At 45.4% G+C, this 24,777-nt stretch overlaps 2 protein-coding genes across 3 annotated transcripts in view; one reads left to right on the top strand and one right to left on the bottom strand.

The window, feature by feature from the left end:
- Nucleotides 1-8,400, bottom strand: part of LOC118089026 (acyl-CoA 6-desaturase-like) — a 28,101-nt gene extending 19,701 nt beyond the window's left edge. The window contains exons 1-2 of the mRNA XM_035123373.3: nt 7,876-8,400; nt 695-805 (exon numbers count right to left, since the gene is read on the bottom strand). Of these exons, the coding sequence (XP_034979264.1) occupies nt 695-805; nt 7,876-8,082 (318 nt within the window). The 5' untranslated portion in view covers nt 8,083-8,400. The remainder of the gene's footprint in view (nt 1-694; nt 806-7,875) is intronic.
- An 8,040-nt stretch (nt 8,401-16,440) lies between these two features.
- The window catches only part of LOC118089033 (acyl-CoA (8-3)-desaturase), a 29,442-nt gene continuing 21,105 nt past the window's right edge, over nt 16,441-24,777 (top strand). The window contains exons 1-2 of one of the 2 annotated variants that reach the window (XM_035123387.3): nt 16,441-17,016; nt 23,820-23,930. In XM_035123387.3, the coding sequence (XP_034979278.1) occupies nt 16,828-17,016; nt 23,820-23,930 (300 nt within the window). In that variant the 5' untranslated portion in view covers nt 16,441-16,827. The remainder of the gene's footprint in view (nt 17,017-23,819; nt 23,931-24,777) is intronic. The other variant, XM_060276923.2, reaches the window with a different exon arrangement.

The following is a 24,777-nucleotide window of genomic DNA, read 5'->3' as shown; positions in this document are numbered from 1 at the left end:
TTAAAGGGAGCCCTACTAATTCATCTTCACCAAGTTTCTCCCAGGGGATAAATGATTTCAGCTTTTAAACAGATTTGCCTGGGATAGGCTGGATTGTCTGTAAGATACTCCCCTTCCGACACTCAGTGCAATTCTTCAGTCTCCAATGAATGTTTGTCTTCCAAAGCACCATTTCAAATATTGTGACACACTTTGCAGAATTAGCTCATGAGAAATACTAATGTAGAGTAAAACACGAAAAGGAGAACTGACTCTAGATCAGGGGTGCAGACCATCTGGCCTGTGGGCCAAACTTAGCCTGCTAGGCATCCCTATTTGGGTCGCAAGGTTGTTTTGGCCAAGCCATATCCACTCACCCTGCACTTGACATCATATATGACATTAGGTGTGAGGCAAGTAAGGACAGAGCCTTAAAGGAACAATGGACACTTTAAGGGGAATTCCTGTTTGCTCTTTTGCTGGAGCAAGACATGCTTTCATCGTCCATCAGTTGATGGATGGCGGGAACATGCCTTGCTCCAAGAGGGGAAAGTGGTTTCCATTGAAACCGTGGTTATGGAAACAACTTCTCCCTCCCAGCACTGCTCCTTGAACCTTTGAAAACCAGAGGGCTGTTTGAAAGCCCTTCTGCAAACAGCCCAGTGCCGTCCTTTAAATATTCACTGAACATATAGGAAAAACTGCTCTTACTCACGTTCTGGCCTCTGTCTTGGCTGGGTTCTCCTGGGGCAAGTTCTCCAATCAATAATGGCTTAAGAAACTTTCTCACGAACACAGGATCAGGGTGAAAGGCCTTAAATGCATCCTAGAATGAAGAAATACACAATTGCTGTTCAAAGAGCTGTTACCCACGCTTTCTTATCTCTCATAATCATTTCCCCCTTAGAATCCAGAAACTTCTTTCTACGTGCAAAAATCCTTATGGATGAGCCAGTGCAGAGTAAATTCCCAGAGTGGTTTGATAACCAATCCCTCTTCCCAGGGAACTCTGGGAATTGTCGCTCTCTGAGGGGAATTGGGGTCTCCCAACAAGTCTCAGCACCCTTAACAAACTACACTTTAGGGCAGGCATCCCCAAACTTGGCCCTCCAGATGTTTTGGAACTACAACTCCCATCATCCCTAGCTAACAGCAGTGGTCAGGGATGATGGGAATTGTAGTCTGGAGGGCCGAGTTTGGGGATGCCTGCTTTAGGGGAAGCCATGACTGTTTAAGGTGGCGATGCCGATTTATATGTATTGTACAAACGGGGCCTTACTTCAGGAATCAAACAATATTCCTTCTGATTACAGATTCCCAAAACACACACACACACACACACACACACACACACACACACACACACACGGATATAAAATAGTATATAACATTGAAAATCTCCATCTCCCAGCATAATTATTAGTAGATAAGGAAACAGAAAGCAACATGATATTTTCAAAGCCAAAGAGTGAGTGAGTGGCAGAACTAGGAATCCTAATCTTGTGGTGCTTTATTCCTAGGGACTGGTCTGACTCAAGTCATTGTCTATGAGTCCTTTGTTGTCCTTGCTTATGGGAAAAAAGGAAACTTTAATTAGTAAGATTAGCTTCATCAGCTTAATTCACTTGGGAAAAGCACTGGAACAGGGGACAAGGAGAAAATAAATTAGAAAAAGCTGGAAAGGAGAAAACAAGATAGGAAATAATATACTGATAAGGACAGCTGTTAAAGCATAAATGTGAGGCACCATGGAAATTTTACCACCAGGTATGATCTGTGTGTGCAAGCTGCTACCTGAATCTACAGTCATCAAGAAATGAACATGTATGTTCATAGGCCTAAAGGATTTGTAACTGAGGGAAATTTCCAACTCCTTATCTTCCCCTAGAGCCATATAAAATCCCAAACTCCTTCCTAATTCCCAGCAGACAACCCTCTTGCTTAAATTTGTGCATTGCTAATTTACCTTGCGGCAACATAATCTAAGGCTGGGCACACCCAGACAATGAACATTTTGGTGTGCTCATTAACTTCCAGAGTCTACATGAAATGAAGGCTTCACCTTTAATTGGTACCAAATGTTCCCATGTGGTGAACAGGCATTGTTGGGGTACCAGAGCACAATTTTCAGTCTGCAGCACAAAACTCCTACTGTCACTGCAAGAGGATCAGATGTGAGAGAGTTATCTGCACTGTATAATACAAAGCCAAACAAGAGGAGTGTAGACAACCATTATGTGGGCAGGCCCTTTGTGCCATTCCCTGCCAAAACACTGGCTGCGTCATCACTGGACTTCCTCCTCCTTTTGAAATGAGTATAAACCTGAAAAAGGCTATGGAAAGAAACCCTTCCCACATACTTCAACCCCCTCTGATACCCAAAACAAATGGTAGGGTGCCTTGGAAGGAAAATGAAAGGTTGTGGGATGGGGGGGAAAGCCAGGGAAGCTTGCTGCTGAGTCACACAATGCCCACCAGAGAAATAGCCAAGTGTTTAGGGAGATGACAACTGGCCTTACAAAAGATACTGGATCAGCACTGTTTAATGCTGGGGAAAATATGAGCCTCCTGGGAACCAACTAATGGTCTTCATTACAACCCAGTAACCGTACCTTGCTAGCACTGGATTAAAGGACCTGGCAAGCCCTCTACTGGGATCATATTCTGGGGCCAAAGGCCTTTCTGACTTAGGTGTCAGACTCATATACTGCATGCATACCACATTTGCAAAACAGCCATGCTATTTTGTTGAACAGATATCCATGTCTTTCTAGGTTCTTGAACACATTGCTAGCAGATGGCGAGCAAGTGTGGCATCTCCTTGGGAAGCACTAAATGGCTTCAAAAATGCATGTTGAATGAAGTCACACTTGCAGTACCGGTAGGAGTTTATGCAGTCTGAACCTGGCCAAACAGGAGACAGTCCTATGTTCTTGGAATTGGCTGGCGGAAGCTTCAAAGGCTCGATGTGACTTTGGGGCTTGTACCATCAGCTTGCTTGCTACCTGCTCATACTACACACACACACAATACAAGGTACCATCAGGGCTGGCTCTACATAGACCCCCGGTGGCGCAGTGCACCATGGCGGGTGGCTGGTAAGCTGGGCGCCGGCGTGGGAAGGAGGGCGCCGCGCGGCAAAGCCGCGCGAAAACCAATTGCGCTCTGCGAGGGTGGGGCGGGCGGCGGAGCAATCTCCACCCCTCAGCACCAGGGCGCGCGATCTGCTCAAGACGGCCCTGGGTACCATAAGTCTCTATCATTTCCTCACCCAAAATGAAAAACTAGCTTGCAACATCCTAAAGGGTATGATCAGGCCTGATTGTCGCCACACTTCTGAAGTTCAAATATAATTATGGTGGCAAGCAAGCAATGGTCACCTTCAACAACACACTTGGAAGAAGAACATGATGCTGCAGATTTGGCTCTGTGTCCGCGCCCCCCCCCCAATAAGTACAAACACTGGCACGTGTGCTGGTCCATCAGACTGATGGCTTTGTAGTGGATGTGCAACGTTTAGGAGAAAGAAATCCTAGAAGGGATGAAAGGGCAATGCAGTTAAACCAGTGACAAAAGCTGGGAGCCACCAGTTCCCACTGATGAATGCAGAAAATCAAACTTGCTTCCGCAAGTTGGGAAACTGTTGCATCTGGTAACCTCTAGGCTAGTTTACTGCAATGCATTTTACATTGGGCAGCCTTTGAAGACACTTTGGAAACTACAGCTAGTGCAGTATGTAGTGGCCAGATTACTGACTTGGTCCAGAAGGTCTGAGCACATTACACTGATTCTGGCCTGACTGCACTGGCTACTGATGAGTTTCCCAATTCAATTAAGTGCTAGTTTTGACCTATCAAGCCATATGCAGCTCAGGACCACAATACCTCAAAGGCTGCCTCTCCCAATATGAATCAGCTCAGAGCGTACCTTATCCAAGGGAGCTGTGGAAGGTGGTCACATGAGAACAGGGCTTTTCAGTGGTGGTTCCTCCTGTGTGTGGAATGTTCTCTCCAGGGAAACATGCCTGGTGTCTTGGTTTTTACAGTTCAGGCTAAGACATTTTTATCTACCTAGGCCTTTGGTAGTTACACCAGCTTCTACTGTGGTGCTTACCTTTTACTGATATGAGATGGGTTTTAACCGATCAGAAGGTTGGTGGTTCGAATCCCCGCGATGGGGTGAGCTCCCGTTGCTCGCTCCCTGCTCCTGCCAACCTAGCAGTTCGAAAGCACGTCAAAGTGCAAGTAGATAAATAGGTACCACTACAGTGGGAAGGTAACCGGCGTTTCCGTGTGCTGCTCTGGTTCGCCAGAAGCGGCTTTGTCATGCTGGCCACATGACCCGGAAGCTGTATGCTGGCTCCCTTGGACAATAGCGCGAGGTGAGCGCCGCAACCCCAGAGTCGGTCACGACTGGACCTAATGGTCAGGGGTCGCTTTACCTTTACCTTTTATATACAGTCATACCTTGGGTTACAGATGCTTCAGGTTGCATGTTTCCGGGTTGCGCACCACGCCGAACACGGAAGTACCGGAATGGATTACCAAGGAATGGGTTACCGGAATGGGTTACCAAGGAGTGTGGTTGCTACCAAGGAGTGTGGTGGAGTCTCCTTCTTTGGAGGTCTTTAAGCAGAGGCTTGACAGGCATATGTCAAGAATGCTTTGATGGTGTTTCCTGCTTGGCAGGGGGTTGGACTGGATGGCCCTTGTGGTCTCTTCCAACCCTATGATTCTATGGTCTTTCGGTGCTCACACATGCGCAGAAGCACTAAATTGTGCTTTGCGCATGCGCAGAAGCACCAAATCGTGATCTACATGTGTGCAGACGCGGCGCTGCGGGTTGGCGAACACTGCAGGGTGTGAACGTGCCTCCCGCATGGATCACATTCGCAACCCGAGCGTCCACTGTATTGTTAAGTTGCTTTGAGACTAAGAAGCACAACAATACATAAAATAAAGGAGGTAATTTGTTTTTAAAACGTTGCTCCACAGGATCACACAATCCAGACATTTCAGCTCATTGTGTCTCTTCAGTCTTCTTTTTAAATGTTGCTTTGAAAACCCCCACTGTGATTTAAGACAACAAAGACAATAGAATCACTGTGTGTTTCACAGTTTGGGAAGTTCAGAGATGAGTGGGAAATGAAAATTACAATGTAAATGATTTAACAATAAAACTTGCAGATTGGCAGGACATCTGGACCAATTTATTTTAATACACGATGGCTGTGTTTCGAAGAATGACAAGTTGATTTGAAAGCATGTACTTCTTCCCAAGAACACAAAATGCAGCAAGTGCTTTATGGACAGTGGACAGAAGAAACCACAGACAGAAACATGCAGCCAAGGTACCTGGCCAAAAACATCCATTCTGGCTACAATTCTTGTTCACCCCATATGACAGACACACACACAACCAATGGAGAAGCACAAGAGAGACTTAACAGAGCCATAACTCGATACAAATTCACATGTTTTCTCTATATGTGAAAGCCTGTGGCTGCTTTTGATTAACACATTGTTTGCAAATACACTCCTAGAAGTTACTGGTACATGTGCTGTCTGACATGCATGTAGAAGGGTGGAGAACAAAAGGCATACTCACCTGCCACCTCTGAAGGTGGACTTTGCTGCATTACATGAATGTGTGATTTCATCCTCACTTCCGAAGATTTGTTTTAGATACCGGGGCTTAGCCTGAGAATAAAGCTGGGAACCTGCAGCGCTCCAGGTATGCTGGACTCCCATCAACCCCAAGCAGTATGATCAATAGAGATGGTGGAAAACAATAATGATGCTCTGAGTATTGCTAGGGTGATTCACTTTCCCATGAGTGATCACAACCAGCTGTAACACATTTAGAATTTGTCCCCAGTGCCTCTCAGGTCCTGAATACTTCCCCTGCCTTCAGTTTCAGAAACAGGAGGGAAGAAGAAAGTAGAAAACAGTGCCTCTGAGCACATCCAAAGAGGCTTTCCTCCATCATCAGGTAACTACAACCCACATTCACCTGAGGAAAGGTTTCCAGAGCAGAAAACGCAGCTGGAACACATTTCTGAGTCACATCACCTTCTCCATCCCACCTGCTGGCACACAATGTTAATCTCCCTGCTTCTCTTAATGGGCACATCCAGGTGGTTGAAATGATAAAGAGGTAAAAAGACCTCCTACAAAAGGCCTATCTAGTTCAGTTTTCTGTTTCCCACTGTGGGTCCTCTTGAACATAAATGGCCCTTGGTATCTAAAAGCTTGCAGGCCCCTGGGAGAAGGCCAGCAGAAGCTGGGGAAATGTCCAGTTCAGAATGAATTATCCCCAAATGGAATGAGGCTAAAGAAAAAGTTTCTGATCATTCAAATAGGGCTGGGATACAACAAGATGCTGAGCATCCAGTAGGCCGTGATAGCCCAAAGGGCCATGGGAGGGGGAATGCACATGCCAAGCAAATCTATGGAGGATGCCATGTGCAGATGTGGCCTCTAAGCTATGATAGAGGAAGGGGGTGCTTGGTTTTAAAAGCAATCCTAGAAAGGTGGGCATAAAGGAAGTCTAGTCAAATAGAGAGACGCAGTGGTATACAATTATCTTAATGGCATGCAGTTAGGGCAAACTTTTTGAAGCTGAGGACCACTTTCACTTGAGGGAAAGTGATCAGGGGGCGCATGCAAGCAGTGGACAGAGCTAAAGTCAGAAGCGAGAAGGAGCACAGCTTCCCCTCCTCTCTGCCACATCTTCCCTCTACCGCTTCATTCATCTCTCTCTCTCTCTCTCTCTCTCTCTCTCTCTCTCTCTCTCTCTCTCTCACACACACACACACACACACACACACACACACACACATATACAACTTGTTTCCCACATGCATCTGGTTGGCCACTTTCCCCAAACCCATTTTCTCCTGGCAACGGGCATAATCCAGTAAACCAGAACCTGGATAGACAAAAGTGCTTCTTCAAAGCTTGTATGGTTAAACTATGGAATACTATTACAACATGTGAGGAGGACCTCCAACTACGGTGGCTGTTTTTTAAAGGATAGAGACAAATTCACCAACAAACAGACTCCCTCCAGGACCAGCAGGCCTCAGGAGTCCAGTCGCTAGGGAATAGCAGCAGGGGAGAGCTGCAACTCATGTGCCCATGTCCAGCCTGTGGGCTTCTCAGAGACATGGTCTGACTGGCCACTGTGGGAAGCAGGATGCTGGGCGAGACGGGCCTTTGGTTTGAACCGCACAGTTCTTAACACGCGACTAGCTTCCCCGCGCTGAGCTTCCTGCCCTAAGCCTCCGCTGGCCGGCTGCTCCCCTGCAGCTTGCGCTTTCAGGAGCCGCAGCTACTCATCTTGCAGAGGCATCCTGGTTTTGCTCCTTCCCGCCGCCGCTATGCCTCCTCGGCTGCCGTTACTGAAACAGGAGCGCGGTGGGGTGGAATGAGGCTAGCCAACCACTAGCTGCAGAAGCAGAAGCAGCTGCCCGGGCGAGGGGAGGACGCCACCAGCTCCTTTCCTTACGTGGGGGGGGGGGAGTCTCAGGAAAGCCCTTGCATAAAGAGCCACCCGAGCGCAGCTCTTTGGCCGGCCTGCAGGCAAACCTCTCTCCTCCCCGCTCTTGCATTGCTACAATGCTCCTTTTGCAGCCTCCCAGCTGCCGGCAACCTTCCAGCTTGCAAGCACCCCATTCTCTTTTTGCATCCATCCAGTCCGTTTCATGCCAAACGGCGGTTCCTCCCAGCCCTGCGGCTGCAGCGAACTCCGCGCTGCGGATTTCCCAGCCCTGCGGCTGCCGCCGGTCCCCTCCCTCCTTCAAAGCAGCAGCAGGTGAGCGGCAGCATAGGAGCCGGGCGGCAGCAGCCATTTGCGCCCTGCAAGCAGCACCGACCGGCAGCCGGAGTCCCTTACCGTGGCATCTTCGCCGGCGTAGTGGCTGATCACGCGCAGCCCCCCCGGGTGTCGCTTGGCCCATTGGGTGATGTTGTACACTTTCCGCTCGATCACCAGCCACTTGTCCTTGTGCACGTTGTGCTTCTGGATCTCCTCCCAGGTGTACGAGGGGCTCGGCTCCTCCCGCTCGCCGCACATCCCGCCTTGCTCCTCGCCTTTCCCCATGAGCGGCCCCGCGCTGCTTCGTCGTCCCGCTCGACGGCTCGCCTTTGCGCTTCTTGGCAATCCCGCGAGGCGAAAGGCTCTCCGCCTCTCCACTCCGGTTTAATTCGCCGTCTGCGCCGCCCCCCACTCCACGCCGCCCCCTCCGCGTGCTCTTTGTCTTCGCCTTGCTGCCTGCCAGCCCTTGTGCAATTTCTGCCGGCTCCGCCGCCTGCTCTGAAGTGCCCCCTAGGCTGCAGCGGCGGACTTTTCCCTCGCAAATAATCCCTGCGCCAGCCAGCCAGGGGGGAACCTCAGCCTCGCCATCCCATTCCATGAATCACCGACGAGGATTCCGGAGGGTAATCAGCAGAGCTCCTCCTCCAATCGCCGCTCTCTGCCGGCGAAGCGGGGCTCTGCCATTGGCTGGCGCTAATCTTTCGAAGGTGAAGGCCGGCTGACCTCAGCTTAAAACTTGAAGAAGCCTTGATATTGTGCAGCGGGCCGCCGCAGTGCTTGAGCGGGGCTCGCGGCGCTGGCTCAGGTCTCTTCCCAGAGGCAGCTCCGAGGGCGCCAGCCACCAAGGCAGCATCAGGCACGAGGAGCGAGCGCGCGCCTCAAGGAAAGCTTCGCGCCTTCCGCCAACGCGCCTATCTTTGTCTCCAGATTGGCACAAGAAACGAAGCTGTCATAAGGCAGCCGGCTTCCTGAAAAGATTCTCCCCCCCCCCACACACACAAAACGAAGAAGAGTTTTTAAAATTATGCAGATTTGCCTACCCGCTATCTTCAGCCTAAGAACTAAGAGAGTCCCAATCTGCTCCTCAAGTCAGTTTCTTATCTCCCCAGCTAGTTACAGGTAGGTTGCCTTGTTGGTTTGCCGTAGTCGAAACAAAAATAATAATAAAAATTCCTTCCAGTAGCACCTTAGAGACCAACTAAGTTTGTCATTGGTATGAGTTTTCATGTGCATGCACACTTCTAAGTGTGTATATGTTGGAATGCCAAATGCACTCGCAATTTTAAGTACAGTGGTACCTTGGTTCTCATTCATTAATTCATTCTGGAAGTCCGTTCAAAAACCGAAGCGGTCCAAAACCAAGGCGCACTTTCCCATAGAAAATGGATTAAGTCACACAATCATAGAAAATGGATTAAGTCACACAACTGTGTTCCATGCAGTCACAAAACAAAACAAAAAAGCCACAAAAACGCAAAACAAATAGCAAAAACAGACAGACCTAAGCTTAACACTCAGCGTAACACTCTGAACAAAAGTGTGGCACTCCAAATGGAAGCATAGCACTCAAAATGGAGCACGTTCAATTTCCAAAAAAAGTTTGCAAAGCAGAACACTTACTTGCAGTGTTTGAGTTCCAAGTTGTTTGAGTACCATGGCGTTTGAGAACCAAGGTACCAATGTATGCCTCTGCTGCACTGTGATTTGTATGCTTTCATCATTTCTTGCAAGAAATGACCATTACACTTTCTAAATCCTGGTTTTTGTGTATTTTCTCGGTTGCACCCACATACAGGCACCCTTAGAACAGTGCCTGTTACTTTTCAGCAAAAAGTTTTGCTCCTCTCTAGGAGACAAGTGTTTGGGGGATTTGAGTGAGCTGCAGATGCTCATGGGATCCATTCAGACTTTCTTAATAGTATGTGGGACACAGATAAGCGATCTTGATAAGCGATCTTCAGCCATCTCAACCCTTGCTTTTTCATGCAAAACCATTTGCAGTCGTTTGCGGTCATCAACAGCTATCAGTCAGTCAATCACCCATTTCCACCACCCTTCTGAGTGATCCCCCCTCCCCATCCCCACCCCTCCCCACCCCTTCTCTACATAAGTGCCTGGAAACTTCCATTTCACTGTATCTGAAGAAGTGTGCATGCACACGAAAGCTCATACCAAAATAAAAACTTAGTTGGTCTTTAAGGTGCTACTGAAGGAATTTTTTTATTTTACTTCGATCCAGACCAACACGGCTACCTACCTGTATCACAGGAAGGAATTAGTACTGATTCAGAGAAAAATCTGTGCTCTTATCCACTGGCCATGACTGCACCATTACAGGGATCTGAAGACTTTCCCAGAATTTCCTGGACACTACATACAATTTGTGGGCAAACTATTTGAATTAAGTACAAATAATTGCTTGGATGTGGGCCAGACAATAAACTGAAGTTGAAGGCACTTTGTCCAGGAATTTAGGATTGAACCCTCTCTGGACAGTGTTTCCACATTCCAGAAAGAGCAGGTCCATAATAGCTAGGGTGGGTGGCACTCCTGGACCCAACTTTGTCATTTGAGACTCAGGTGCCTATTTCCAGGTATAGCTTGTTTGACAGTAATGGCTATACAGAGATCAAAGTAGCCTTATTTGTCGTCTTCTCATATCATCCAGCACAAGCCCTGAAATCAGGGGAATCCTGCTTGTGGTCCTACCAACAGGGATGACCCATTGCAAGGAAACCTGGAGTGGGACCTTCTCTGTGGTGGTGCCCCTGTTATGGCACACTCTCTCCTTGGACACATGGCTGGCTACAACATGAATGAGTTTCCAATGAATTAAGTCTCACAATTTTTTCTAAGCTTTTGGAGGCCACATTTAATTTTTTTTGTCTGTCTCTAATCTTCTTTGTATTTTGTATAGATTGCTATTGGTTTATTGGTTTCAGTTGTGTTTCAAATTTTGTTTTGTGATTAGAGCTTTCAAATGTTCTGATAACACTGCAGCAGTTGTGTCATGTTGACACCATTTGGCATGAAGGGTTTCTTCAGTTCTTGGGGTTGATTTCATACCGAAAAATTGGGAAAGGTCATGTTTCCTGGCAGTGTCTTATACAGCATTACCAGTGTCATTATATAATCCACCCCTCTGGCATGTTTGGGAAGTATTTGTACCTCTCTCTCCAGTGTCAAAGCCTTGAGTTTGGCACTCATCCTCAGCCACAGAAAGGAAGACTAAGAAGGGGAATGAATTCACTGTATTTACTTTTGAGGATAGTGTTGGTAGCCAAATAGGCAAAAGGCCGCACATTGTAACTGCAGCTTGGGAAAAGTGTATGGAGTAGCTTTGATTAAACAAAAGATGCTGTGTCTTAGAAAGCAGGAGAGGGGCACTGAGTTGGAGGATTATGTGCGGGATAATTAGGCTGAGAATTACAAACAGAGAGAAAATGAGAGGAAGAATGAACAATACGAAGAGGAAACAAAAATAAGATAGAGGAAATCAAATGCGGAGGTGGGGGCAGGGAGGAGTATGCTTAACAGATTTATTTGAGACAGGTACATTTAATCTCTAGTATTGAGGAATATGCCTCATACAGCCATGCTGCCTCATATTCAGATAGGCATCTCAGTCCAAAACCCAGTGTACTGATGTCAGAGGTTCTTATATGCAATCACCATGGGTATTTGCTGTGGCCTTCATGGCATAGTTGGCTACACTGAAACATTGTAAAGCTAAAGGTTTTTTTAAAAAATGTTTGTCTGCCTGATACAAACTTTTCACATATAGAACAATTTCCCAGTCCACGGCTCTGGGAAATGTTTGCTAGATCCTGTTTACTAGATATTGTAGTGATGTATGTGCCACGGCCAATGATATGCAGTATCTATGAAACCTCTCTGGGGGATAAGGAATGGCTGTCTGTCTTTGTCTACTATCTCTGTCTCCTAAGAAAGGAAGCAGATAGATACCCAGGATATTAATGAAGTTAAAAACACAACCCCAGAATACCTTATAATAAATCTATCATTGAGTGACAAAGGAGGTGGCTATTTAGCATAGAAAAGCTGGTTAGAGTAGAAGTCGTTTTTGTTTTAGACCACCATTTCAAAACGTAACATGGTTGCAATGTAGCAGGAGTCAGTTAGTGGTAATAAATTTTACAATGTAGTCACATAGCCAATGTTAGTGACTCATTACATGTTGGAGAGAATACCAGTTCAGATGCATAGTTGAGCTTTTTTACATTAGCTTCCAGAATTCCAAAGAAGCAGGGTTCTGGCTATCTGTATTCCTGTCTGCTTCTCCTCTTAATAGAAAATGGGGACAGTTTTCAGAGTTTCGAATGTTAGTAGTCTGAAAGCAGTCATTCTGCAGAGAGAGAGAGAGAGAAATGGGAAAGAACCTAGAGTGGCTGCCTTGATAAACCACATCTCTCTTTTGAGTCACAGTAATTTATTCCTTTCACCTACTTTTCTATGTGGGTGGCGCTGTGGTCTAAACCACAGAGCCTAGGGCTTGCCGATCGGAAGGTCGGCGGTTCGAATCCCTGTGAAGGGCTGAGCTCCCGTTGTTCAGTCCCTGCTCCTGCCAACCTAGCAGTTCAAAAGCACGTCAAAGTGCAAGTAGATAAATACTGGTAGGTACTGCTCTGGCAGGAAGGTAAACAGCATTTTCGTGCTTCAGCTCCCTCGGCCTATAGAGCGAGATGAGTGCCGCAACCCCAGAGTCATCCACGACTGGACCTAACGGTCATGGGTCCCTTTACCTTTACCTTTTACTTTTCTATTGTCCTAAAAATTAAATCAACAGTGAATTTACTCAGAAGTAAGCCTCAGAGAGTGCAGTTTACAATTGCAGTTTGAAAGGCTTTCTCCTCTCCAAAATAAGCTAGAAGCACATAAGCAATAATGAATGCACAAACAGCATATATATATATATATATATATATATATATATATATATATATATATATAGTTGTTGTTGTTGTTGTTGTTGTTGTTTAGTCGTTTAGTCGTGTCCGACTCTTCGTGACCCCATGGACCATAGCACGCCAGGCACTCCTGTCTTGCACTGCCTCCCGCAGTTTGGTCAAACTCATGTTCGTAGCTTCGAGAACACTGTCCAACCATCTTGTCCTCTGTCGTCCCCTTCTCCTAGTGCCCTCAATCTTTCCCAACATCAGGGTCTTTTCCAAGGATTCTTCTCTTCTCATGAGGTGGCCAAAGTATTGGAGCCTCAGCTTCACGATCTGTCCTTCCAGGGAGCACTCCCTGGAATACTATATATATAGTATTTATACCCTGTTCATCTGTCTGAGTCTCCTCAGCCACTCTGGGTGGCTCCCAATCGAGTGTTAAAAACAATACAGCATTAAATATTAAAAACTTCCCTAAACAGTGTTGCCTTCAGATGCAAAGATAAACAAGAATAAATCCAAGCCATTTAATTAATTGGTGGTGGGGTAGTCTGTTCCTTTTGATAAAAGATAGATGAATATATAAATCAATCAAAAAAATTATATAATGTGCCACATGGGCATTTGATTGCATAAATTGCATAGCTAAGCTATGAGTAGAAAACTGCTTGTGAGATAGTAAGTTTCTACAGAATGAGTAAAATGTTTCATTTTTACAAGTTAATTGCCAATACAGTGGAACCTTGGTTTATGAACACCTCGGTTTATGAATTTTCGGTTTACGAACGTCGCGGACCCATCTGGAACGGATTAATTCACTTTCCATTACTTTCAATGGGAAAGTTCGCTTCAGTTTATGAACAGACTTCCGGAACCAATTACACCCATGCTTCGGGTTAAGTACGCTTCAGGTTGAGTACTCCGTGGACCCGTCTGGAACGGATTAATCCACTTTCCATTACTTTCAATGGGAAAGTTCACTTCAGTTTATGAACGCTTCAGTTTATGAACAGACTTCCGGAACCAATTGTGTTCATAAACCGAGGTACCACTGTATGCAGAAGCACCACATGGGAAATAGCTCAGGTGAGGAGTTGTTCTGTGCAACACATGACTAAATAGAAGACTACTATGTATTTAAGACTGCACAGAAACCAGATTCTCAAAACAACTTACAAGAAGAATACAAAGGAAATCTAAAATACATACAATAAAACAGCTCAACAATAATACATATTTAAAACATATACAAACTAATTCCAATTCCTTTCTTAGACCAATCAAAATATTACAGAATAGTGTTGTAAGCTTTTTGAGCTATCCAGAACTCTTCATAGATAGTAAATAGAACAAGGGGAGCGGGAGGAAATAAATTGTCTGATGTTGAAGCCTTAATGACATTGGAATTTTCCTAAAGCGCCAACACAACTATGTTTACATTTTATGCTACGTGGAAAATAAATAAAAAATGGCAAAGATAAAATTGATTAGACCTGGAGCGGATTGAAATATATCAATCTGAAATGCTATCAGCCAGCTGAGCCAGGTGAGCCTCTACTGCTTTTAGCATTTTAATGTTAGCATCCAATGGAGTCCCATGATGGGTCAACTTTTCTTAAGTGTAGGAAAAAATAAACATTAAAAATAGTTTTAAAAACAACAACATTGCACAGTGTAGTAAATGTGTGGGCACTCATTCAGCCACAGTTTTGATTTAAATAGGAGGGATTTAACTCACATTTTTCTCAATGAAATAAATGGCATTTGGGTTGGAAAGTTCCAAATGAATGAATGAATCAATGAATGAATGCAGTTGGGGAATTCAGTTGTTCAAATGAGATCAGGCAAATACAAATGAAGGCATGAACCCCAGGATTTGAAGCTGGAGATATGATGATAATGGGAATCTAATGTTTTTCTGAGGCTTGTTCACACATCTTGCCAGATAGCTAATCATGGTATTGTGCTTGTTTTAATCAGAATGTGTCATGCAGAACATATATGGTCTGTAGCAGCCATTCATCCTAATATTGCTCAGAAAATGTACTTTGCAGCTACATGCAACAGTTTATAGATTTTGTCGCATCAATGAAGTTATTCACACAGAAACTGAAAAAGTGTGAGCAACACACTAGATAACAAAGCAATCAGATATTTTGCTGGAATAGCAGAGTTCATTCAGCAGTCTATTCTGGTATGTTTCTGTTCATTACCTTTCACCGGAGATGAACTCACTGTAAATGCAGATGGCCACAGCTGGATGCTAGTGGGCATATAGTAGCAGCTGCTTTTTCTTCTTATGTTGCTTTCATAACAATTACCTTATTCTTGGCTGTGTGAGGTCCTTTGGAGCTCTGTGTGTATTAAGTGTGAAAGAATTGGCTCTTTGGACCAGTCTTACGAGTGTCTTCAAAATCCATTACACCTTTGGCAAAGGCTGTTCTCCAATTGGAGCACTTGTGGGCCAGTGTTTCCCAATTGTCGGTGTTTATACTAAATTTTTTAAAATTTGCCTTGAGAGAGTCTTTAAACTTCTTTTGTTGACCACTAGCATTATGCTTTCCATTTTTAAGTTTGAAATAGAGTAGTTGCTTTGGAAGATAATCAGGCACCCGCACAACATGACCAGTCCAACAAAGTTGATGTTGAAGAATCATTGTTTTGACACTGGTGGTCTTTGCTTCTTCCTGTACAATGGCATTAGTTTGCCTGTCGAGAAGATATGTATTTTTTTTGGAGACACCATTGATGGAATCTTTCAAGGAGTTGGAGAAACATGCTAAGAGGAAGGCAGATTTGGCAAACCTTCACCATGATCAACTATGTCCCCACTGTGGAAGGATGTGTGGGTCCAGTCAGCCTCTACAGTTACTTACGGACTCACTGTTAAGACTGTGTTCATGGAAGACAATCTTACTCGGCTACGAGTGATCGCCAAGAAGAAAGAAAGAAGAAGACTAGTAGCAAACTGCTCTAGATTGCTTACTAATCAAGTCGCCCTGCAATTTTCTCCTCCAGCCTCCAGTTTCAGCACTGTTTATTCTGGCTGACTACTAGAAAACTAGCACCCGACACCTAGGCTGGGCACCCCTTCTATAAGGGATGATGTAACATTTTGTCTCTATGGGTGATATATATTTTCTGTCTATGCAAAGTAGTTATTGGGCATCATGCAGCAGATACCAGCTACTGGTTTGTTGCAAGAGAGAAAGAGATTGGCTGCTGCAAGGAAATGAGAAAGAAGTCTGAAGATTTTGCACGTGTATAATAGTCTTTTTGAAAATCAGGTGATGCTTTAGAACTAGCACTGTGACTCTAAGGTCAGTGCTTTCTTGACTCCCTCCTGCTCAGTTTTGTCCGTCTGAAAGTGTGACCCTTTCCTTACAGATTGATTGGCCCAGGCTGCATCAGCCCTGCAAGCTCCGCCTTATAGTGATATATACAAGGATCAGGGTAGAGAAAGGCATTGCAGGGTCAACTTAATGGGCATCGGTTGACGGTGCAGGTAAGATTCGGATCTGCTGCAGTGGCTGCACATTGGTTTGCCATCAGATCAACTGTGCTGGCATTTTTCATTCTGTGCTGCACATTGTATTGTTGCATGCCACCCAAATCTCCGAGTGGTCCGAGGTTCTAGGGTTTTCCAAAACAGTTATTGAAGGACCATGGAATTTCTCAGAAGCCACCCAGACAGCAACCAGTTCTTATTTGCGCGCGCACCATCCCCATCCCCCGCAGTCCTTTTTTATGTAACATCTTGGCAAAGGGCAAAGGCTTGCCAAATATCACCCGGAACGGGACCGGCACGAACAAAGGCCATGGGATTACGCAGCACTGCATCTGCCGGGGCACAGGCAGCGGCGGGAGGGAGCGGGCATCCAATGCGCGCGAGGGATTTCCTGCACAATAAAGCCGTAGCTCTCTTTTTCTCAGCGAGCCGGCAGAGCGGCCGGCCAATGGGCTCTCCCGAGCCGGGCGCGGAGAGGCGTGTCACGGGCGGAGCGCGCGACTGGCTGGGCGCTCGGGGGTAGCGGCTGCTCGGCGCCGCTGGATGGGCAGAAGCGCCTCGGCCGCCCGGGGGTCACTGACTGTGGTATCGTGATAGCCGTCGGCGGAGATGGCGGAGGCCGAGATCCCCGCGGCAGCCCCGCGGCTCTTCACGTGGGACGAGATCCAGCTGCGATCGGGCAGGGCGCCGGAGCGGTGGCTGGTGATCGACAGGAAGGTCTACGACATCAGCCAGTTCCACAAGCGGCACCCGGGGGGCTCCCGCGTGATCAGCCACTATGCGGGGCAGGACGCCACGGTGAGGGGGCCGAAGGAGAGCGGGGGCGCCGGAGGGGATGCCCCACGCAGCGAAGCCGGGGAGCTCTTTCCCGGGCGAGCGGTGGGGACGGAGATCATGTTTCAGGGGCCGGGCTGGAGGGCGAGAGATGTCTGGAGGAATAAGGTTACTGGATAGGGCAGCAGCATGCGTGTGATGTTTTGCGCGGGCTTTACTGGAGAAGTGATCGTTGTTGCGATCCGATCCTACACTTGTTTTACTGGGAAGCAATCTCCGGGACTTAGAATTGTAGAGTTCGAAGGGACCACGTGAGTCATTTAGCCCAAGCCCCTGCCCAACGTGGGGTTCGAACCCTAAACCCTGAGATTAAGAGTCTCATTCTCTACCTACTGAGCTATTCAGTGCAAAGCCATGCTTCGGATTCCAACATCTGGAGCCCACTCAGCCACACCGAGGGCCCTGGAGTTAGCCCTGAAGTGACACTGCAGGGGTTTCTCATTGGAGAGGCTGTGTTTTATACTCAAAAGGACAGGAGTTGCCATAGGCAATGATGAATATTTAAACAATAGAAATAATTAACTGACCAATCACGTTGGTTCTGCCCCCCAAAGTCCTGCCCCCCCAACAAATATCCTATCTATGCCCATGTATTTATGGTGAGGGATGGAACCTGCATTACATTTTCTGACTGAAGGTAGAGAAAGAAAAATAACACTGCACATGCTCAGAAACACTGTTATTTCACATGTCTCACAGTGATCACTTTTCTAGTTGTAAGAACATGCAGTACATTCACTATGTTGCAGGGACAGATCACCTGTGGACCTCTGGGTGTTGTTGGCCTCCCAGCCTTCTTCAGCTTTATGCAGCATAGGCCATGTGGTCTGGGGTGGAGTTGGGAGTCCAGCAATGTTTAGAGGACCACAGGCTCCCCATCCTTTTTGTAGGACTTGGACAAAAATGAGAAGGCTATGAATGAATATATGCCTTTTGTGTGAGAGACCAGGAACTGTGGAAGAGGGGAAAGCATGGTGTCTGGCCTGTGTGCTTTGCTAGTTTGTATGTCTGTACAATGTCTATTTGTTCCTCTATATGTCTCACTCTTCTTCCCAAAGCATGTTCAAATATCCCCCATAAAAAACTAACATGGTCAGGGAGAGAGCTAGGCAGACCATTTCTCCTCGATACATTAATTTCCCATCTTGTACAAGTACCAACTTGAGAATGAGGATAACTTTTCAAAATGATGACTGCAACCTATTAGGGCATTTACTACGGTAGGCAGAGCAAGTCAATTGCCTTAGGTGTCAGAGGCTTGGTGGGGCAGCAGTGGCTTCACGCATCCAGCCATTTCTCTTGGACATTTTCCTCTGTTAAGAGACCAGAGCTATGTGTGCCGCAGGCCAGTCATCCACCCCCATAACCATCCTGCTACCCTTGGTTGCACTGGAGGATGCTATCCTGTTGCAAGGATTGAACTGAAGTAAGATTCAATTGCCAGTCTAGTCAGTATCTGGGTGTATATGTGTGTGGCAAATTATCCTTTGCTTCAGGCAGCAAAATGTGTTTGGGCTGGCCCTGCTTATTAGGCATCTATGCAGTGTTCTATTTGTGTTCACATTAGAAGTGGCTCTCCTGATGGGGTGGAGCTACAGCACTAGCCTTCTGGCAGTGGAGGCGGGGAGGTAGTAGGGAGAATGGTGTGCTGCAGGCACACGATGGAGTCAATCTGGAGCTCCTGCAGGTGGGTCTGCGCTACACTGACCACCACCCTTTCTTCCTGGCAAGTAAAATAAAAAATTCCTTTAGTAGCACCTTCCTGGCAAGTGGCAGTGACATCTAGTATTGTGAATCTGCCCCACTGTTTGCATGTACCAAATTGAAGTTTAGCATGACATATATGCAACCAGGAATAAGCCACAGGAAGCCTAATGTGCCTCCCTTTTGTCCCCCCACTTTGCATAACCATAGCTTAAAATGCCATCCAGACTTGGAATTATGATTAATAAAATCTTAACTTTGATAATTATGGCGTGAAGTCGATTTGCCTGAAACCAATCCTTATTAAAAGTTAACCATAGTTTGGACCAGCAACAAACCATGGTTAACCATAAAAACGGGAGCTTTCAAACCTTTCTGTGGAAAGAGAAGTGGGGAGCATTCACTTATCTGCAGGCCATTTCACACTTCATACTAAACTGTGATAGATACAATAAATACCTGTTAAGATTCCAAATGCATGTTTAATGCTTTGTAACACCATGGGGGCACTGTACTGGCGTAGGGAAGTGGAGAAGCAGTAGGTTTGATAAAGGTTAAGTACTGTACTATCTGTGCCCTTCTGCCCAATCCCATCAGCTCTCCACCCCAAATCTCCTCCTCCAGAAATGGCTTCTGTCTAAAAGGTAAATGAGCCTATCGGGATTTTGTTGCATGCATTGTGTGTTAATTACAGGTAGGTAACCGTGTTGGTCTGGCGTAGTCGAAACAAAATAAAAAGAATCCCTCCAGTAGCACCTTAGAGACCAACTAAGTTTGTCATACTTACTTACTTGTCATGACAAACATAGTTGGTCTCTAAGGTGCTACTGGAAGGATTTTTTATTTATTTTGTGTGTTAATGTTAGTTAAGCTGTAAGTGTCAAGTCATGTAATGCCATTTTCTTCTTGCACATCCTCATAACCACCTTGTAGGGCTGGCTGCTATTCTTTGTATTTTGCCTTGGAGAGCTGAAGTGGAAAACCATGTAGAAGTATTTGATCTGGGTTTAAAACCCAACCACAGCATAGATTTATTGCAGTCATGGCTAAGCTCTGATTTGAACCTAAGTCATTACTTCACTTCACTGATGGGATCCCAGAACAGCAGAAGCTTGGATTAACGGACCTCTAGTTTACGTAGCATTTATGTGGCTGTACTTTTTATGGAACTCATGTAGTCTTGTGCTTACAGTGAGGTTTCTGTCTGAACCACTTCTCACAAACTCACATTTCAACTGGTTGTGCAGCCACTCTAGCCTTTTTAGAAATGATAGGGGTGGCATACTAAACAGCATTTTGTGTTTGTGATGAATGGCTCAGCTGTCTGACTCATCATGTACATAGCACAATCCAGACACACAAAAATGCATCTGGCAATGTGCATCGTGGCAGTGTGAATTGACTCTGAATAAGCCATGTATTTTAGTCTGGATTTAGCAGCCTTGAGGACATGCTGAAAGCTTAACACTTGTGCAATTGGAAACAAAGATGAAATACTGTTCATCTGGCAAAAAAGCTGTTATAGTTCATGTGTGTGTGTGTGTGTGTGTGTGTGTGTGTGTGTAAAATCTAAAAAAATATAAGAAAATGAGAGGTTCCCTTCTACGTCCTGCTGCCCAGCTAACTATTCCAATTCCAAGAAGGTGATTTGCAAGGTCCCTCTCTATCGCCTCCCTCCCCTCCGTTTTACATTACTGCTGGGTTTTTACAACAGCCATTGTGAGGATTGGCTGAATCTTATGGTACCACCATCTACAGATCAGCCTAGGAACCACCCCCTCTCCCCCTTCCAATGAGAAAAGTAACAGGAAAAGACCATTCCCCACTCCCAGGATTCAGATAAACTTAGGAACAGGGGATACAATCTCTCTCTCTCTCTCTCTCTCTCTCTCTCTCTCTCTCTCTCTCTCTCTCTCTCTCTCTCTCTCGTACATTGAGCGCTGGAAGTAGTTATATCAGCTGCATTATAAAACATTTTCCTGGCCAGCCTTAAAGGGCCAGCACCATCCAAAAGCACACAAATTAAGGATAGCATGTGTTGATCTGTACAGTATCATGGAAAAGAAGGAAAGAATAAAAGCTAATACAGAGATTTTTTAGAAAGGGGACATTTTCAGTCTGAGGGGTGTCAACAGCAGAGGCGTTATATTAGACAAGAAGAAACTAGCTTCTTTCCTGAGGTCCTTGCATCGCTTGACCAGAAGAGTGACTGACACTATGTTGTTGTTACTATTTATTCGATTTATATTCTGCCCTTCCTGCCAAAGGAGTCCAGGGCAGCAGACATGACAATATTAAACAGCTTAAAACATCAGAAGGGTGGTGGGAATGGGTGATTGGCTGATAGGAGTGGTAAACCTGTTGACGACTGTTAACGACTGTTAATGACTGCAATTGGTCTTGCAGGAAAAAGCAAGGGGTGAGATGGCTAAAGATAGCTTCATCATTTTATAATGAGATAAGAATTCAATGTCTTTATTCAGACCAGGTCTCTCCATGGTTTTAAGCTTGGTAATGAGTTGCAATTCAGCAACTTCTCTTTCCAGTCTGTTTCTGAAATTTTTCTCTAATAAGACAGCTACTTTGAGATCTTGTATAGAATGTCCTGGGAGACTGAAGTGTTCTCCTACTGGTTTCTCTGTCTTGTGATTCCTGATGTCATATTTATGTCCATTTATCCTTTGGCGTAGGGTTTGGCCTGTTTGTCCAATAAGAGAGCTGAAGGGCACTGTTGACATTTGATGGCATACACAATGTTAGAAGATGAGCAATTAAATAGTCCTGAGATGGTATGTTTGACGTTGTTGGGGCCAGTAATGGTGTTGTCCGGGTGTATGTGGCAGCAAAGTTGGCATCTGGGTTTATTGCAGGCTCTGGTACCAGTGTCCATGTTCAGTCTGGTGGTGGTATTATTGTGGGTGAGGAGTTGTTTAAGATTGGGTGGCTGTCTGTAGGCAATGAAAGGTCTTCCTCCCAGAGCTTGAGAAAGAGAGCTGTCATTGTCCAGGAGAGGTTGTAGATCTCTGATGATCCTCTGTACTGTTTTAACTTGGGAGCTGTATGTGATTACTAGTGGTGTTTTGTTATTTTATTTTGGGGGGTCTGTCTTGCAGCAAGTTCTCTCTGGGTATCAGTCTGGCATGCCTTCCCTGGACATTGTGGTGGAGGGGATAGTGTGTCAGATCAGGGTTCAAATTCTTAGTCCAGTGTTTCCCAACCTTGGGCCTCCAGCTGTTTTCGGACTACAATTCCCATCATTCCTGACCACTGGTCTTGCTAGCTAGGGATGATGGGAGTTGTAGTCCAAAAATAGCTGGCGGCCCAAGGTTGGGAAATGCTGTTAGTCAGCCTGAAACACAGTGGATTGCTGCGAGGATACAGTGTGGAGTGGAAAATATGCCACCTAGGGCTCCTTGGTCAGGTTGTGCACCTAATTACCACACTGACTTGAACATCTTAACTTGAACCCTGGCAGTGGGACCTTTTGCTCCATTGCACTTGAGGGCACAGGCTTGTTTAGGTGACACAGGGCGGGCCATGTGGCACACACAGCTTTGCCTCCTCCCTACTCCTCAGCATTTGCTGCCTGAGGTGGCTGCCTCACTCTGCCTTATGGTAGGGCTGGCACCTTGTTATACAGACAAGCTAAATAGCACATGGAGAGGAATGTGGAATTTCGAAGTTTTGCTCTGCCTTCTTATATGTATCTGAATCAATATTAGATTGGGGTTGGGAGGCCTTTTAGTAACAGCCAGGAAAATTCACATGTTCTTATAAAACATATGGGTTATTTGCTGGTATTTCTACACAACCCTATCCCCAGCTTTGTCCTGTTTACAACACTCAGGGACTGAATGAATGGTTGGCAGGCATCAATCATTTATTGTATTTGACTAAAAGCCATTACAAATCCAGTTACAGGTCCAGCAAATCAAATAAAACCTATTAAAAGAGATCCTCAAATATATATCCATTTACATTAAATCAAATTAATGAATCCCTGCACAATTTACAGAATTGTCTTTTATGTAGCTAGCACAAATATTTTTTAGCGGCCTTTGCAAATCAGGCTGTTTTATATGTGGCAAGTGGGTTGCAGTCAGATAATAGCCAACATATTTTTACATCAGGGTTCTGTCCCTGTAGCGATGCCAACATCTGTTCCAAAAACATATCTCTGGGGTTTTGATAGAGCTGACAATGGAGTATATAATGGGAACGGTCTTCTATTTCACCTACCCCACAAATGCAAAATCTTAAATGCCTTGGGACTGATGTGGGCATTATTTGAAAGCAGGCAGGCAGTTGTAAATGCAGTTCTTGGGGAGGCAAAGAATAGTGTCTGGTTTATAAATGCAAACGCATTTCTAGAGCGGCACCTAGTGACCAGAAGGAGTAACTGTTACCCAGGACTTTCAGTTGTCTTCTTGAAGCCCCTCAGAAAGTCTCAGGAACAAATGCCTTAAAAAATAAATAAAAGCACAGGAACAAGGAAACCAGTGCCCAGGCTAGAAATCAGTTGAAGGACCATCAGTATCTGTGCCAATGCCATATGTGCCAGAATGTGTAGCTGCAGCCTTTAGAGAAACTCAAAGTCAGAAGGTGAAAGAGGATTTTTGGAAGAGGAGACAAAAGAACATTATTTGGATAAGAGAAAATAGTCAGGATATGACTAACAGGTCTCTGTTTAGAGCAGGGATGGGGAACTTGTGGCCTTCCAGTTGTTGGACTACAACTCCTGTCAGGGCTGGACTGCTAATTAGAGTTCAGCAACAACAGAAAGGCTTCTAGAGGAAATGAGAGAGTCCTACACTGAAAAACTTTACTAATTCAAGGAAAAAGTTAATGAAACAATATAGCCATTTTGGATTGGAAGGTATATGGTATATTTTAGGTAGTGCAGAATGGGACCAGCAAGCTTCACTAGCTAGATTTCACCACATTGACCTAGGGATGCCAATAGCATCATGCCCATTTCTTGACATTTTTAAAATTAACATTTAAATTCCGCCTTCTTGAAGCACCACTAGTTTACTCACATCATTCCACTGTGGTTTTTTCAGGATCCCTTCACAGCATTCCACCTGGACAAGACTCTAGTAAGAAAGTACATGAAGCCCTTGCTCATTGGGGAGCTTGCAGCAGATCAGCCCAGCTTTGAACCCAGCAAAAATGTAAGTTTCCTTTAAAAAACAATCAAACAAAAATGATATAGTAATATCATTACTATTATTGTTGTTGTTGGTGATTTATTTTGAGACCGCCCATTGCAGGTTGGTATACTACAATATCTAGAACCTTACATGATATTAGAAATACTTAAAATCTTTAAACATCACAGGACATGTTGGGGTTGGTGAGACTGATGGTCAGTCACAAGAACTCCATATATTTTATATATAGCTTATTATATATTATATATTATATATAAGTCTCAGCCCCCTTATAAAAATATGTGTCATCAGATGGAACTGAAAGAGGGGACCAATGGTATCTGCAATGGGATAATGTCTCATGGTTGTAGTGCCACCACAGAGGAGACCCTGCCACGTGTTGCCACCAAAGAGGCCATAACCATTGGTGGTACCACCAGTATGTAAGCAGGCTGTGAAATCCCTTAAGCACTGATGTTGTATGATTCTGTCTATGATTACTGTATAGCAGCCAGACTGCAGCATTCTACACTAGCTGTAGCTTTTGACCCACAATGAGCACATTACAGTAATCCATGGGTAACAGTGGCTAGTCTATCCTGATCCAGAAACAATAATAGCTGGTGAACCAGCTGAACCTGTGAATTAGCACTCATTAGAATCCATGAGTACTCTCCAGTTACACACTGACTCTGTTGAGGTGAGGGCAACCCCATCTAGAACAGGTGAATTTCTCCTTGTGCAATAGTCTAGTCTCCCCATTTCTTCCCTATGTATGTCTCCTAAATCTGTTCTGGGAAATCCTCCATCCCTCTGGAACAGATTTAAGGATGGTATTGGGGGCACATGGGAGGAGGGGGTGGTGGAA

The sequence above is a fragment of the Zootoca vivipara genome, chromosome 1, assembly GCF_965207765.1.
Source record: "Zootoca vivipara chromosome 1, rZooViv2.hap1.1, whole genome shotgun sequence".
NCBI lineage: Eukaryota > Metazoa > Chordata > Lepidosauria > Squamata > Lacertidae > Zootoca > Zootoca vivipara.
Note: the sequence above shows the minus strand (reverse complement) of the source record. Positions and strands in the feature narration are given on the sequence as shown.